The 15140-nt window shown below is 59.0% G+C and overlaps 1 protein-coding gene across 4 annotated transcripts in view; it reads right to left on the reverse strand.

The window, feature by feature from the left end:
- Positions 1-3909: 3909 nt before the first annotated feature.
- Positions 3910-15140, reverse strand: part of FIBCD1 (fibrinogen C domain containing 1) — a 29217-nt gene continuing 17986 nt past the window's right edge. For all 4 annotated transcript variants that reach the window (XM_019641340.1, XM_019641350.1, XM_019641364.1 and 1 more), the window contains 3 exons: positions 8633-8729; positions 4719-4898; positions 3910-4187 (listed from right to left, as the gene is read on the reverse strand). In XM_019641340.1, the coding sequence (XP_019496885.1) occupies positions 3928-4187; positions 4719-4898; positions 8633-8729 (537 nt within the window). In that variant the 3' untranslated portion in view covers positions 3910-3927. The remainder of the gene's footprint in view (positions 4188-4718; positions 4899-8632; positions 8730-15140) is intronic.

The following is a 15140-nucleotide window of genomic DNA, read 5'->3' on the forward strand; positions in this document are numbered from 1 at the left end:
AATAAAGACACTCAACTCCTCAGCCCCAAGAGACCCACAGGGACAGTTTGTCCCTTGGGGACCCTGATGTGATGCACTTGTGGAGCAGCCCAGGTTCATCCCCCGAAGCCCAGCCCCCCGCGCAGCTCCTGCGGGGACATAAGGTAGGTGTGGAACTGCGCCACCTGGGAGACGCGGGGGATGGTGCAGGAGGCAGTCCTGGAACCTGGGTGTTGCTCCACTGTGGGTGCCGAGCAGGGTTAGCAGCAGAGGCCTGGGCCGGGTCACCACGAGACTTTATTGGAAACAGGAACACACACGACATCAACTGTACATGGCCCAGACGACACCCGTCGCACGCCATGCTTTGCCCATGGAAGTTGTGCAGGCCCTCAGCAGCCCTGGTGCGCCCCCACCGACCCACCCAGACTTGTGTGCAGTCAGGCACAGCGGGAGGCTAAGGTGGCCAGCCTCGGTCTGAGCCCCCCGCCCCCAGGTCCAGCCTCAGTCCTCTGTTTATCGAGTCCTGCCAGCAGCTTGGTCCATTTGGAGTTTGGGGACAGCCCTCTCCTTGCAAGCATCTGTAGGAACAGGCCTTGGGGAGGCCCTGGCCCTTTGGACCAAGGCCCAGTGGCCTTTTTACTGGGTTTGGTACATCCACTGAAGTGTCCTTCTGCCAGCATGTTGCTCCTTACATGCCACAGGACAGAGATCTGCAGCTGACGGTGGGCCTCACTCATGTCCCTGGCCCCCATGTCAGCAGACATGGCCCCCCCTCTTCCTCCCTCCCCTCCTGCATAGCAGATGGAGCTGGCAGTTCCTGTTGACACTCCTCACTAATCCTCCAGACCCTGGGTGACAGGGCTCCCAGCTTCTGGGGTTCCAGCCCCAGCCAGAGGCCTGTGTGGGTAAGGGGCTGGGGGTGAGGGGACCAGGAAGAGGTGGGCACTGAGATACTGCTTCCGCCCCAAGATAAACATAAAACCTATTTACATGCAGCTGCAGAGGGAAAATGCAATTTGACAATTGCTCACAGTTCTGTCCTTATCTCCCGCTGGCTGAGCTGAGGCCGTCAGGGTGGAAGCCCAGGTCCGTCGGTCCTCTGGACTCGGGGAACTCAGGTGGCCAGCCTCTGGTTTAACTGAGATGTACCCAAAGTTTGGGGGACAAGGCCTGAGGCCCCTGGCTGATTCCACAGAACCTACCTGTGTTTGTGAAGAGGATCTTTCAGAAGTGGGGGGATGGGGGGCGGGGGAGGGTAAGTGCACTGCCTTAAGATTCCAGTATAGAGACCCACCTCCCCTGCTGGCTCCTCTCTTCAAAAGAAGGAACTGGGGAGGGGGGTTGGTCAGATGACATGGGTTGGCAGGGCCACAGGCACCCCACCATCAAATCAGGCCCCATGGGTCAGGGTTCAAGTGCAGTGACTATGGTCCCAGGTGATACTTGGCACATGTCTGTCATCCCTCAGGTTTTGTTGGAGCTGCCCCTCTCCACTGGCCCTCCCAGCATCCCTTTTTTCCTGTGGCTACTGCCATCTGACATCGCAGCGTGGGCTCCTCGAGGCCCGGGCCTGGGCCCACTTTGCTCATGGTAGCTTCCTGCCCTCCTGCCCAGAGCGGGTCCGCAGGGCCGCCTGTGCTCAGCACCAGCCTTTGAAGGGGTGTCCTTTGGGAAGGGGGCACACTGGCCTCAGCTGTCCCCATTATGGTGGGCTTTGTGCCCATTCAATTGGTGTTTGGTTCGGCCATGTCCCCCTAGTGGTGCCAGGCCTGGGCTGGTACTCTCAAGCAGGGAGAAATGGGTGTCTCCAGGCCGGCCGGACGCTGACTACAGGCCCCTGGAAGCCACCCTCACCCACCCCCCTGCCAGGCCCAAGCTGGGGCACATCTGTCCCTCTGCCAAGCCCTGGCAGGAGCAGCGCGACACACACGCACAGCTGTGAATCCATTAACATCACACTCACCAGGAGTTTGTTTGATGACACATCAGAAAGCGCTTGGCACTTTCTAAACAGCGGCTGGCACTGCAGAGCTGGCAGCAGAAGCCAGCTCCAGCCTGGGGCTGGTGGGGGAGAAGGGGACTCCCCAGAAAGAGAACTTGGGGTCTCCCCAGACTCTGCTCCTTGGCTGGGGGGGGGTCCCAGTGGCCCAAGTGGGCTGGCTCTCTTGGCTTCTAAATGATGGGCAAGGGGTCTTCCCTTCAAGTCCTGTGTGGTCATCTTACGTCCCTGTCCCCACTGCCCCCAGCCCTGCCTGTGCCTGGGCTGCGCATGTCACACTGGGCTGTAAGCACCTGTTTCTTGCCCGTCTCTGCTTTGAGCTGAGTGCCAAGAGGGCAGAGACTCGGTCTTGTCCAGCATCCAGGGCAGGCCCTGGCCCACAGCAGATGTCCAGCAAATCTTTGCTGACCGCTGACACCTAGGTGGAGCTACAGGGAGGGGACCAGCCAGGTTGCAGGGTGAGTCAGTGGCACTCAGGACCTTTCCTGCTGCCCCCGGCTAACTCGGATTTATTATGATTGAAGCACAAACTTCGGTGGGAGGGGAAGGGAGAGCTGAGCCCCATGACATGTCCTGTGAGGGTGTCCTGCCTGAGGAGTCGTCGGTGCTGTGCACCCTCTGGGTGGTTCCCCAGGCTGACTTCTCAGCCCTCAAAGCCCCCACCCCCATCAGGTACCCACAGGTGGGAACTTGGAAACAGCCCTGCAGTTGGTTCTGACAGCAAATGCACGAGGGCCCCTAGGCTGTTGAGCAGGAGGTTAAGTCAGGGGTCCCGGCCCGGCGCTTCCTGGTCGCTGACCTTGGGAACCTGTGGTTCTTGTTGCGGGCACACAGTGATAGCATGTTGGGGGGATTCAGAACATGTCTCTGAGTGCCTGGCTGGTTCCTCAGTCTCCCGGATTTGCCCAGTAAGGCCTCCCTTCCCCCTGACTCGAGGTGGCAGTCGCCACAACTACCAGCAGGGAGCAGTCTCTGGGCAGATGGGGTAATAGCTGCCAAACCCTTCCAGGTCCAGCCTCCACCCTCCAGGTCTGCTCCTTGGGGGCCTTAGGATCCTGGAGTCCCTGGAAATTGGTGGTAGGGGTGGTACCAGCCCCACCACTGCCCAGGAAATCAGGAGGTCCTCACTGGCTGGGCGCAGACCAGCGGTGCAGGGCCTGCACCCTCCTCCCACAAGCATGAGAATGGGGTGAGGCGAAGCTCCGGCTGCTCCAGGAAAGCAGGGCGCTGGGCACAGCAGCCAAGGGCACTGCAGGGACATGGGGTTAACGGGTGGGGCGCTCTAGGAACCAGCCTCGGCCACCTTGGGGCTTGAGTCCCCACTGGCAGATGAGCTACAGCCTGGCCTGGGGACACGGTGGGACCCCATGGCAACCGGCTACCGGCAGCCCTCAGCGCCAGCAGCTCTCCAGGGTCTTAGGGTAGAGGTGGGCGTTCCAGGCACCATGGCAATGAGGGAGGCGGTTGGGAGGGCCCGAGGAGGCTGGTCTCAGACCTGACTGAAAAGATCCGAACATTCCCTTTTCTGGGGTGCTGTCTCCCCCTTCTCTGTGCCCCATAACGCTGGGTATTTGGCCTGGCAAAGTGGAAGGGCTGTCGGGGGGTGGGGGTGGGGGTGGGGTAGTGGCAGACTCCCGGCCAGAAGGCAGACGGCCCAGGAGCCAAAGTCTGGGCAGGTATTGATAGAATTCTGGGTCAAGTCTGCCCCGCCCCCTATCAGGGGCACATGGGGGCGTGGAAACAGTGTGACGCTGATGTGCGACTTCACCCGCCCAGGGGGCTTCGTGTCAGGGTTGGCTGGCGCACCCCAACGCATGAGCAGGTCAGCCAGGTGCGGGCAGGCAGACAAAAGATCAGGAGCGCGGCGGGGAGAGCGATGGAGACAGGGCGGGGGCGGGGCGGGGCGAGCGGTGGGCGGGGCGGGCCGAGCGGCGGGCGGGGCCGGCCTAGCGGTCCTCGCGAACCGGCCGGATCTTCATCTCGGAGAACTTGAGCGAGTACTGCCAGCCGGTCCAGGAGGACCACTCGACGCCGTCGGCGTAGGAGGCGTGCGCGCCGCGCAGGTACTGCCCGTTGAGGTTGGACGTGTGGCAGTTGCGGTACCACCAGGCGCCGCGGTAGAAGGCGGCGCAGTTGTTCTCCGAGTGGTCGCTGTCGCGGTCCTTGGTGGTGAACCTCATGCCGCTGTGCTTCAGGAGGGAGTCCCCTGCGCAGGCGCGCACGCACAGGTGTGTACTCAGGGGGCGCAGGTGCAGGCATGCGAGCACAGCTACGTGTGGGCGTGCACACACATGTACCCAGTGCCCCCCACGTCCACATGCTGGTGCTCACACGCCTGCCCCGACACACCCACGGTGCCACCTTCGGGTCCCTGTGGCTATCCTTGGGTCTAGGCAGGTTCTTCCCCTCTCCCAAGCTTTTTCATACACCCCCTTTCCTTGCTTTCTTGCTTTTCTGCCTGTGAGGAGAAACCCAGCCCAGAGGGGTTCAGCCACCACACTTTAAAGGCCCAGCAGGGCCCAAGCCCCAGGTGTCCCCTTTCCTGGCTCTGGGCTCATTTAGCTCATATGCAAAGTTGGGGAACACTCCATTGCTGGGACAAGAACCAGGTGGGACTTGGATGGGAAGGGGAAGCCTTCCTGACCCCAGAGGCCAGAGCACTTGACAGTCCTCCCAGGTGGGGAGACTGGTGGGCTGCCCTGCCCTTCTGCACCCCCGCTGCAGCCCGGAGCCCTACCTGCAGTGCCCGAGTAGTCGGCCACAGTGAGCGGGTACCCGTCCTCTTCGGGGTCCACAGAGAACAAGCCCACGCCGAAGTTCCCGTAGCGAGCATAGGCTGTGCCATTTTCAAAGTCCTCCAGGTCCACATGCAGCTCGTAGGCTGTCTGTGTGGTCAGCGCATGGAGCCTTTTGAGCCCTGGGTGGGGGAGAGAATGCAGGAGGAGTTGGGGGATTTAGAAGGAGACCCCACAGAGGGAACTAGGGAGAAATAAGAACGAAGCACATATGGTCGGTGACAGAAAGGGACAACCCCCAGTATCTGAGGTGGGGCTCAGTACACAATAGGTGCTCAATAAATGGATGAGAGGCAGAAGGTGGTGCCCCTAGGGCCTGGCTCTGTACCCCTCACACACACACAAACACCCAACCCATCTACTCCCTCCCTGTCTCTCTCCCCCCTCCTCAGCTCTCGTGTGCCCATCCTGGGGTCTCATGCCAGGCCTCCCCCCCCACTACCCCCCCCACACACTCACACAAGGTGCTTCCCTGCAGTTCTGATTACCTCTTGATGAAACGGCCATTTAATTAAACGCCTTACAAGTTATCAGCACTGAGTGACTGTTCATCAGCCTCTCCCTCCTGCCTGCCTTTCCTGAGCTGCCCCACTCCCCACCCACCGTGTGTGGGTCAGCGTGTGCATACTGATGTGCGGCCCTTCCCCACCCAGGCCGGTGGTGGGGGGAGCCTTGGCCCCCAGATCCAGCACGTCCCCGCATCCACGTCTTCCTCACCGAGGACCCAGGGAGGACTGGGCTGTGAGAGCACACGGCTCTGTCTCCCTGCCTGGTCTCCACTCCTTCCTGGGCTGGCATTGCACACCTGGGAAGTGGGCCTCAGGGCGTTGATGTGAGGGGTCAGAGGGCTTCCCAAGCTCTAAAGGGCAGGCAGCGGGCAGCGATGACAACAAGCACCACCTGGATGGCACTTACGACTCCAGGCACTGTTCTGAGCGCCTCACGTGGATTAACGGACCCGGTGAATGTGAATGAGTCCAATTTAACGAAAGAATCCCGCTGCACATATTATCCAGGTGTTTGCTGCTGCTGTCCCGACCCGGTGAGGCAGGTGCTCTCATTATCCCTATTTTATACGTGACAAAATGAGGCACAGGGAGGTTCAGTAGCTGGCCCAGGTCACGGTAAGTGGCAGCGCTGGGATTTGAGCCCAGGCAGATTTGCCCAAACTCTTTGCTCTCCCTCAGTTCTTGCCCTGGACAAATAGTCTGGTCCCCGAGCAGGGCGAAGGGAGGCCAGCCCCAGGGGTGCCGGAAGATTCTTCTCCCACCACCGATGGTCGCTGGTCCCAAAGGCCCACCATTAGCACAGCACTCCTTTGGGCTAAGCCTCGCTGTGGTCCTGATGGGCCGTCCCAGTGCCCACGAGGGGCCCCTGGGCAGGTGCCCCAAGGGAGGGGCGGGGCGGGGCGGGGATGCTGGGGCCTCTGGTTCCTCTTGGGTTCAGCTCACCCTTCTTCCCAGGAATGCCACCTCCCTACTTCCCTCTCTCTCCCCCTGTCTTCGCTCCCTATGCTTCTCCAGCCCTTGATCTGCTGAGATACTCACAGCCCCACTTCCCCAGGCCCCTGGGTGGTGAGCTGAGAGCCAACCTCATCATCCATCACAGTTCAAATCACAGAGCTTGAGAAAGGAGCCAGCGGATTAAAATGGAGAGGAAAACACTTAGACCCCAAGCCTCATACTGCTACCCAGTGAACTCCCAGACAGAGCAAAGATCTGAACCTAACATATAACACTAAAAAAAGCATTACAAAATAAGAGACATTTTCATAAAAATGGGAGGGGAAAACAGGGCCTGAAACCCAGAAGATAAGAAAGAAAATGCTGGCAGAACTCACTACATAAAAATTTTAAACTTCTAGGAAATAAGCAATAATTCCCCCCCCCCAAAAAAAGCTGAAGGATAGACTGGCAGTAAATATGTATCATGTGTATCTGACAAAGATCAATGACCTTAATATATAAAGAGTTCCCATAACTCAATAGGAAAAGACAAAACACTGAAGAGCAGGTGAATGTGCAAAGGAGGGGCGGTGGGGACAGCAAGGGGAAGCTGTGGGCTGGGCTCGAGTTGACATTCCAGTCAGGGCTCCGTGTCTGCCAGGAACTAATCAAGGCTCTGCTTAAATGTTTCCTCCTGCACCTTCCATTGCTGCTGATAGATTTCAATTAAGATGCCTGGAGTGGCGGAGGCACCAACGCTGCTCCAAGGGGGTGGCTGGTGATGCGGGAACAGGGTCCCCACCTAGCTGCCTTCTCCCTAGCTTTACACACTCACCTGGATGGCGGGGGGGACAGGAGAAGGTTCTCCCCACCTAGAAGCTTCTCTCTCCCGACCCCTATCCCTATCCTGCCCCTGCTTTCGTTCATTCAGTTCAAAGCTTGCAGGGGTTCCAGCACGTGGATCCTACCCAGGCTCCCCAACTCCAACACACGTGCAAACGCACGCACGCACGCACGCCTGTGACCTGTGTCACTTGCACCAAGTGACCACCCTGTCTGAGCCTCAGTTTGCTCATCCATAAAAGGGGAGGACCACAGCAGCCGCTACCCTCCCAGGCTGAAGTATGTAAAATGGGCGGGGCGCCCAGGAGGTGGCAGTAAGTAAGGACTGGGCCATCAAGTCCACACTGGGGTGTCTGGCCTCTCCTGCTGGACGGACGGTGCCAAGGACACAGCAGAGGTCAGAACAGAGGGTCCTGCCCTCATGGGTGCTAGGTCAGGGACACAGACATGAAGCAAATGACAGCTTAAATCACCACCCAAGTGCCTCTGCACACCCAGGGGAGTGGGCACACACCTGGCCCCTGGCCCAGGATCACTGCTCCCCTTCTCCCAAGGGTTCCACCGAAAGTCCTTACAGACCAGGGACCCTCCCGAACCCCACTGGGGCCCAGACCTTGGCGCTCGGCCTTCTGCTTGGTGCTCTGCACCCGTCACAGCTTCGCTGTCGCCTCCTCTCCCTCCTGCCCGGCCTCACCGGGGAGCATTCCGGATGTCCGTGCCCTGGGAAGCTGGAGTGGGACAGGGGGACCTTGGGGCCTGCGAGGTCACTCAAGTGCTGTGTGTTTACTTTAGCACAGTTAAAATATAAACGGGGTGACTGTTCATAGGGGCACAGGGTTTCCTGTTGGGGGTGCAGAGAGTGTTCTGGAATTGGACAGTGGCGATGGCGGCACAACTTGTGCATAGACTAAAAATCACCGAATTGTGCACTTTAAAACAGTGAATTCTGCCTCAACAAACAAACAAACCCCAAACCTCACCTCAAGCCACAACTCCCTCCCAAATACATAGGACCTCGGATCTGTGATTTTCATGAATGTTAGTCTTTAGAATGAAATTATGTAAGTCAAAATTTAAAGTACTGAGTGAGTTTGAAGATACATAGTACGTGAATAATAGTAACGCTACTAATATGAATCTAAGCCCTTTGAGCCCTGTGCTCCAGGCAGGGACTCTGTGCCAGCGCTGGGAAGGGTGCAGCTGTGCCACGGGACCGTGGGGAAGCGATGCTCTCTGTGTCCTGAGCATAGCACAGCTGACCTCCGCGGGCAGGGCAGTTTTGAGGCTGTCCTGGCCCTCCTGGTACATGGAACTAAGGCCTGCACCTCCCACAGTTCCCTGGACGCAGGACAGTGACGGGGTGCCAGGGCATCCTGGACAGGAGAAGCCCCCATGCCCACAGGACCCATCACGATGGCAGCGCTTGGACCTCATTCACTCTGAATGTACTGACCCCCTTCTGAGGCAGCGCCTGTGAGCTGACTCGACATGGGAGACGCAGACAGGCGTCCATCTGGGCAGGGCCCCCTCCCCCAGCCCCCCAGTCTGGGGCGCACGGGGGCTCTCACCTAACCAGTGCTCCCCTGTGAGCTTGCCGAAGCCATCCCGGTAGGCCTCCCAGCCGCGGAAGAAGTTCACGGAGCCGTCCTCCCTGCGCTGAAACACCTGCGAAGGGAGGTGAGGCTGGAGAGCTGGCGCCAACCACCCCAGGCTCCCCTCCCCTGCCCGCTGGCCTCCCCTTTCCCTCAGCAGCTGAGCTGGGACTCCAGAGTGTTGTGGTGGCCTGAGGTGGGACTGACAAACTGCCCCCAAACTCCCATTACGTCCCCGCAAGAAGGAACCATGGTCACCGGGGCAGGGTGGAGGAGACCCAGCTTCCAGGCCCACCTCTGCCCGCCCTGGGCCCCTGGACTGGTCCCGTCCCTGCTTGGGCCTCAGTTTCCCCACTAGTGCAATAAAAGGGGTGGGCGAGGGTCCTGATATCTTCCTGAGGTCAAAACAAAACCGGACAAAACCCCATTTTCAAGTTTTTAAAAATGGAGACCACACACACACACACATACACGCACGCACACACACACACACACACACACACACACACACACATGCACGCTTGGTCTCCAGAGTTCCCTCTCTCCAAATGCTTTCCCGAGTCACCCCCCCCCCCGCCCCCTCATAAAAAAGCCCCAGCAGAGGATCAGTGGGGGCTTGGGAAACCAGAGCCCCAGTGCCTCTCAGGGGAGGCCGGGAGTCCGCAACCGGCTGGGGTGTGACCCGGTTGCCAATGAGCAGCCAGCGGCCTCTGTTCCTCATTTAATAACGTTCCTGGTTTGGGAGTCGGGAGTCCCATCGGTTAAATTGCTTTGAAATAAGTACCACGCTGGTCCAGGCCGGAGCTGCCCTGAGTATTCACAAGATCCGCTGACAGTCCTGTTTCCGCACACCCCCACTTCCACCTTTTTCTGTTTAACAAGCCTTTTTCTCCTCATTTGCCCAGGCAGCACCCCTCGCTGCCGACCCCTCCATCTGGGCCCACGTCCACCGGTGAGGTGTTAGAGGTTTGGCTGCGGCACCAGCGCGCTGCCGGTTTCATTACTAAGCAGCCTGATTTCAGTCGCCTGGAACCGCCCCCGTGTGGGTCTGCCCCTCGATGCTCTGTGTCTGTCCCCTGGGACCCGTCGTAGGGCACAGTGTTTGGGCAGCTCTGACGTCAGGCAGCCGGAGGGAGGTGACACCCCCTTTTTCTTGCTCTACAACCTGAAACCTGGCCCAGCCTTGAAATGTGAAAGTCATGAGAAGGGACTGACCCGGCCCAAGGAAATTCGATCAGGCTCAGAAGATCTGAGAGGTGTGGAGAGGTATCGATGACTGCCCATTGTGACCCGGAGCACGCCCGCAGAAAGGCCTAATCCAGGCAGAGGCTCAGGCGCTCCCGCTCCCCCAGGAGAAAGCAGCCTGTTTCTGCCAGAGGGAGGGAGCTGGGGGCGGGGGCGGGGTGGGCAGCGGTTACAGACCAGGCGCAGGAGCTGCTCCAGCCCCCTGGGTTCAGTTTCCTCCTCCGTAGACTGGAGATTGAACAGCACCTCCCCCACGGGCTGTAGCCATCTACTGAGATAAAGCTCGGGCCCCGCACACAGTCCCGGCTTCGTGAATGCCAGCTGGAGATGCATCCAGACGCAGGCCCGGCCATGGGTGGCCTCTCCTCCCTCAGCCCCAGCCCAGGCCCCTTTCATTCACTCACATGCTCCACTGAGCACCCCTGTGCCAAGTGCCTGCTGGGGAAACTGGGTCAGGGTCCTCCGTCAGGGCCCTTTGGACAGAGGAACAGGGGTGAGGCCTGGGCTCAGGGGACCCACACCCAGGCAGGGCGCAGGACTGATCTGAGGGGTGGGAAGGGAGGGATTCCAGGGTGGCCCTGGAGGCAGGACAGGGTGCTGGCCCCACATTTACCTGCCGCGTGGCCTGGGAAAGACCCTTGTCCCCTCTCGGCCTCACTTTCCTCACCTACTGAGAAGCCTGCCTCCCAGGACTTCAGCAAGGAGTAGATGGCACAGTGGCTGGTATTATTATTGTCATCATTATTGTTTGTCCTATTACTACTATTAGGAAGTAGAAAGTGGGGTGCCAGGCTTCTAGGCACAGGCAGGTATGAAGCCCAGATGTTGGGACGGACAGACAGAGCGGCCCAGGACAGCTGGTGTCGAGAGCTGACCATAGCAGCTGCTCAGAGTTGAGTCCTCCTCACCCCAACCCCTGGGGCCCAAGCTCTGGGTCCCCCTGGGCCCCTTCCTCATTACCGGAGACAGAAGCCTGGACACTGGCCAGGGGTCAGGGTGGGCTGTCTGAGCCACACCTTGTGCCCTCAGCCTAAGGCCGGCTGGGCACCTGAAGACCGCCATTCTACCACCCGCATCCACAGCCGCGTTTACCAGCCGTGGCCACCCACCAGGTGTCCACGATCTGGGCCGTTCCTCCTGGTCTCCTTGCCAGGCTGCTCACACCACGAGCTGACCTCTGAGCTCACAGTCCTCCGCCTCTCCGTCCCACTGCCATACCGGGTTGGGTGCCAGTTACAGGCGGGAGCCCTCCCGAGCAGCCTGGTGCATGACCAGTGGGGGTGAGGGCGTCTGGGGCCGCTGGGCCTCCCAGCCTTTCTCCTCCGCCTGTGAAAGGACGCTACAATCAGGGTCCCGACCCAGTGGCTTGAGGGGACATCAACTTGGAAGTCACAGCAGTTGTTTGCCAGCGTGGGCCCTTTAACCCGAATGGTGACGAATTTCGACCCATCTTCGAGGGGCCTAGACACATCTGTGACAGGCTTTGAAGAAGTGGCTCTGGCCTTGTTGACTCAGGAAAGTGCCGCTTACGAGGTATTTCTATGTGAAACAGAAGCCTGTCGCTAAGAGGGACAAGCTCTAACATTTTCTGTCCTCTTCTACTCCATTCCACTCTCTTCGACTTGAAAACTAATGCTGATCACAGCCCATTAAATTGATTTCTCCACCTGCCTACGGATCTCGACCTGCGGTATAAGAACTGGTGCTCTGGATGCGGCCGACCGTTGCCACGGGCTGTCCTTATCCCGTGGCTCAAACACTGACTGATCGAGTGTGCAGGGCACCAGCTCGGATCTCAGACTCGGAACCCGGCCTCGCCCTGAAGCCGATTACAACGTGCAACCTGCCGGGAAGTTCCAGGCGTGCGTGCACGGCAGCCGCAGGTTGCCTGCTGGTCCTCCCAGAGTCCAGGTGTGTGGAGAGGTTTTCTCTCATTCCAGAGCTCCAGGGCGAACTGCAGCTGTGGCTCCAGGTTCCTGGAAACCAGCTGAGCTTCAGGGACGCTGGATGGCAGGACATCACCACGCCGGAGGCCTTGAATACAGAGCAAGGATCGGCCAGACAGGAAGCTGCGGAGAGGGACGTGAGGAGAGGAGCGATGGGTCCACTTCCCCTCCTCTGCCCACGAACGCAACATGAATCCCTCTCGGGCAAAAAGTAGGGGGAAGGTAGAGAAACAAAATAATTACTTATTAATTCTGTGGCTAAAATATTCATTGGTCCAGCTCCTGGGGCATCTCCGTCGGGTTCTGGCAGCAAGGCGATTGATGGAGAAACACTGGCCGCCATGGCCTCCTGGGCAGCTGCCACGAATGGGAAGACAGACAGAGCCTGTTTCCTTGGTGCGGATGCTCAAAAGCCAGCTGCCCGGTGCGTCTTCCAAGTGCCGCTGAGGGCGGCCGTGCCAAGGGAGCGAAGGCCCACATGCTCCTGCAGATGGTGTTCGGCCGTTTGAAAGGAACAAGGACTGGCACTTGGGCGGAAGGCGGGAGGGAGAGTGGCGGGCTGTCCTGCCTGTCAGACGAACCCCAGGGGTCTGTCTCGCGCCCCAGAGTCTGGTTCCCACCAGGGCCCCTTCCTCAGAGAGGCCCCATCCAACCTGCTCCTTCTTTGCCAAGGTGCCAAGAGCATGGAGCCGTTGTCCTGAGCGCCAGAGCCTGGCTCTGTGGTCATCCCAGCACCAGCCAGTGCCTTCAAGGAGAGCCACAGCCCTCGAGGCCACCATAGCCTGGGGATAGGGGTTCATGCACCCATTTAGCAGATGAGAAGACTAAGGTTTGGAGAGGTGGGGTGACCTCTGCAAAGTGGGGTGCCTCAAGACTGGGGTGCTGGGGCCCACTGAGGCCAGAAGAGGGGGGCTGCCAGTGCACACATACAGACCGAGGGGTGCCCTGTGGCTGAGGGGGTGGACAGTGCTCCCCCATGCCCATGAGCCCACGGGGCCCTCACTTTAGTTGAGGCAGGCCAGTCCCAGGAAGCGTCCTGGGCCAGCACCCAGGACACCCAAGTTCTATCCGGACCGCAGCCAATAGGCTGTATGACCATTTAAGTCTTGGCATCTGTCTTCTGCAAAACGAAAGGGTTGCTGCCCATGTGGTGTCCCTGGGCTCACAGGGGTGACTCTGGCTCTCAGAAAGCTCACAGCCCAGGAGATATGGATGCACAAGCCAGCAGAGGCAGGGCAGAGCAGCTTCCAACCTGGCATGTTCCTTCGATCTTTGTGCCTGAGTTTTCTCATATGTAAAGCGAGGATTATAACAGCTCCGGCTCACAGGGATTCCATGATTGTTAAGTGTCCTGGTTGATCCACAGAAATCCATAATAGTAACAATTGTTGTTACATTTGCTGGGCGCTCAGAGGAGCAGGAGTCATCCCTGGGTTTGGGAAGGGGGTCCTGGAGGGCCTCCTGGAGGAGGTGCTCAGCTGAACTGTTGATTGAGTAGGGTGTTGGCAGGTGATCAGAGTTGCTGAGGCCCAAGGTTTGGGGGCTGGGTGGCTCCAAACTCTTATGAAGCGGGGAGAGGGTGTCTCTGCCATCTTAGAATGAGTCCTCAGGAAACAGCATCCGGGATTTTTTCCTGGACTGATGAAGCCACTGTGGAAAGCAGTTATCATCGGCAGGATGGTGGCAGCCACCAGCCTCTGATTGGGGGCGGGGAGGACTGTGGCAGAGGCAGATTCTCCTTTCTAAAGAACAAAGAACTCGAATGTGTGAACGAATACAGCCCTTCAAAGGCGGCCCCTAGGGAGGCTCTGCCTGCTTTCCTGGGAGGCAGTTGCTCCTTAAATCCTGTCTGGACTCCTCTGGACAGCAGCCTCAGGGGGCCTCCGGTCTTGCTTGCTTGCCGTCAAGAGCACAGGTTCCAGAAAAGGCCAAGCTGAGTGCAAACCCTGGCTCTGCCTTTCACGGGCCGTGTGACCTTGGAATGGTCACGGACCATTCCAAGCCTGTTTTCCTCTCTATAAAAAGCCCTATCAGCCACCACTTTGTTAACCTGTAGGGTCTCAGCGAAGAAGCAAGGAAGTGAGTAAACCAGGCTGTGCACAGTATGTCTAACCAACATCACCTCCCTCCACTTCAGAAGCAGGTGCCAAGTCCAGAAGGAAGTGGGCTCCCACCTTGTTTTTGACTGAAAATGGTACCCCCGGGCTTGGCACCCCGCCATGCTTCCCCGACTTGGCAGTCGGCGCCTGGCACACAACACTCAGAGCTGCCATTTATCAAGTGCCGAGACACCGGCTGAGCCGCACGTGCGCTACCCCAGCTACCTTAAACGTTTGAAATATCCAAACTGCTCTGGACGGAGGCAAGCTTTCTGGGCGCAGATCAGTCAGAGGAAGGTGGGGGTGTTGTGACCGCCACGGTCATTATTAGCGCGTGTGCCCGCTCCAAACACTCCCCAGGGCAATAGGAGCCAGTGTCAAGCCAGGATGCAGCTTGGGGACACGGTGGCCACTGATGCCACAGCATGTCTGCCTGCCACTACAGCCTCTGGTGGATTCCAACTCCAGTCCGGGGTCCCCGGCTGGGGGTGCACGGCCTCTGCTGGGGCTGCCTGGGAGCAGGGGAGCATTTCATCTCTGCCTGAGCCTAATCCCACAGCCTCGCTGGACTCTTCTCCTGGTGGCTGCTTTGATGTTTTCTAAGTGAGGGAAGGATTTTCCTCCCCGCCTGGGGAGCTCAAATGGGGGGGATGGGGCTCGGTATGGAGGGGAGTGTTTCTCTCTCAGCGGAGCCAATTAGAGTCATATCTGAGCCACTGACCCTACACGACAGTCAAACACCTGGCAGAGCGCAGTCGCCTGCAGATCGGGGGTTTGGGCCACTCAGCTCATGGCGTTGGGGACAGTTGTCTGCGCTGTGGATCCGAGTGGAGGCTCAGAGCAGAACTGATTCTGTTGCAGGTCCCTGCAGTGTGGGATGCTGAGCTGGACCCGATTTCTGTAACCCCAGCTAGTAATTATGCCAAGACGAGGGTTTGGCAATCAGGCCTAGGCGACAGCGCCCCTAGGGGCATATCTCTGTGGGGGCAATCAAGACAGAGAGGCAGGATGGTGGGGGGACCCCAAGCAGGACCCTCCTTCTGACCACTGAAAACCCTCATGGGGCTCTGGCATGGCCACCGGGCTCCCCAGGCCCTGCAAGGAGGCTAAGCAAGATAGGAGGGCTACCCTGCTGGCCAGATGAGGAAGGGGATGCCCCACGAGGGGATGTGACATTTCCAGTCTCATAGGGTG

Source organism: Hipposideros armiger, unplaced genomic scaffold (genome assembly GCF_001890085.2).
Source record: "Hipposideros armiger isolate ML-2016 unplaced genomic scaffold, ASM189008v1 scaffold_3, whole genome shotgun sequence".
NCBI classification, from domain to species: Eukaryota; Metazoa; Chordata; class Mammalia; order Chiroptera; family Hipposideridae; genus Hipposideros; species Hipposideros armiger.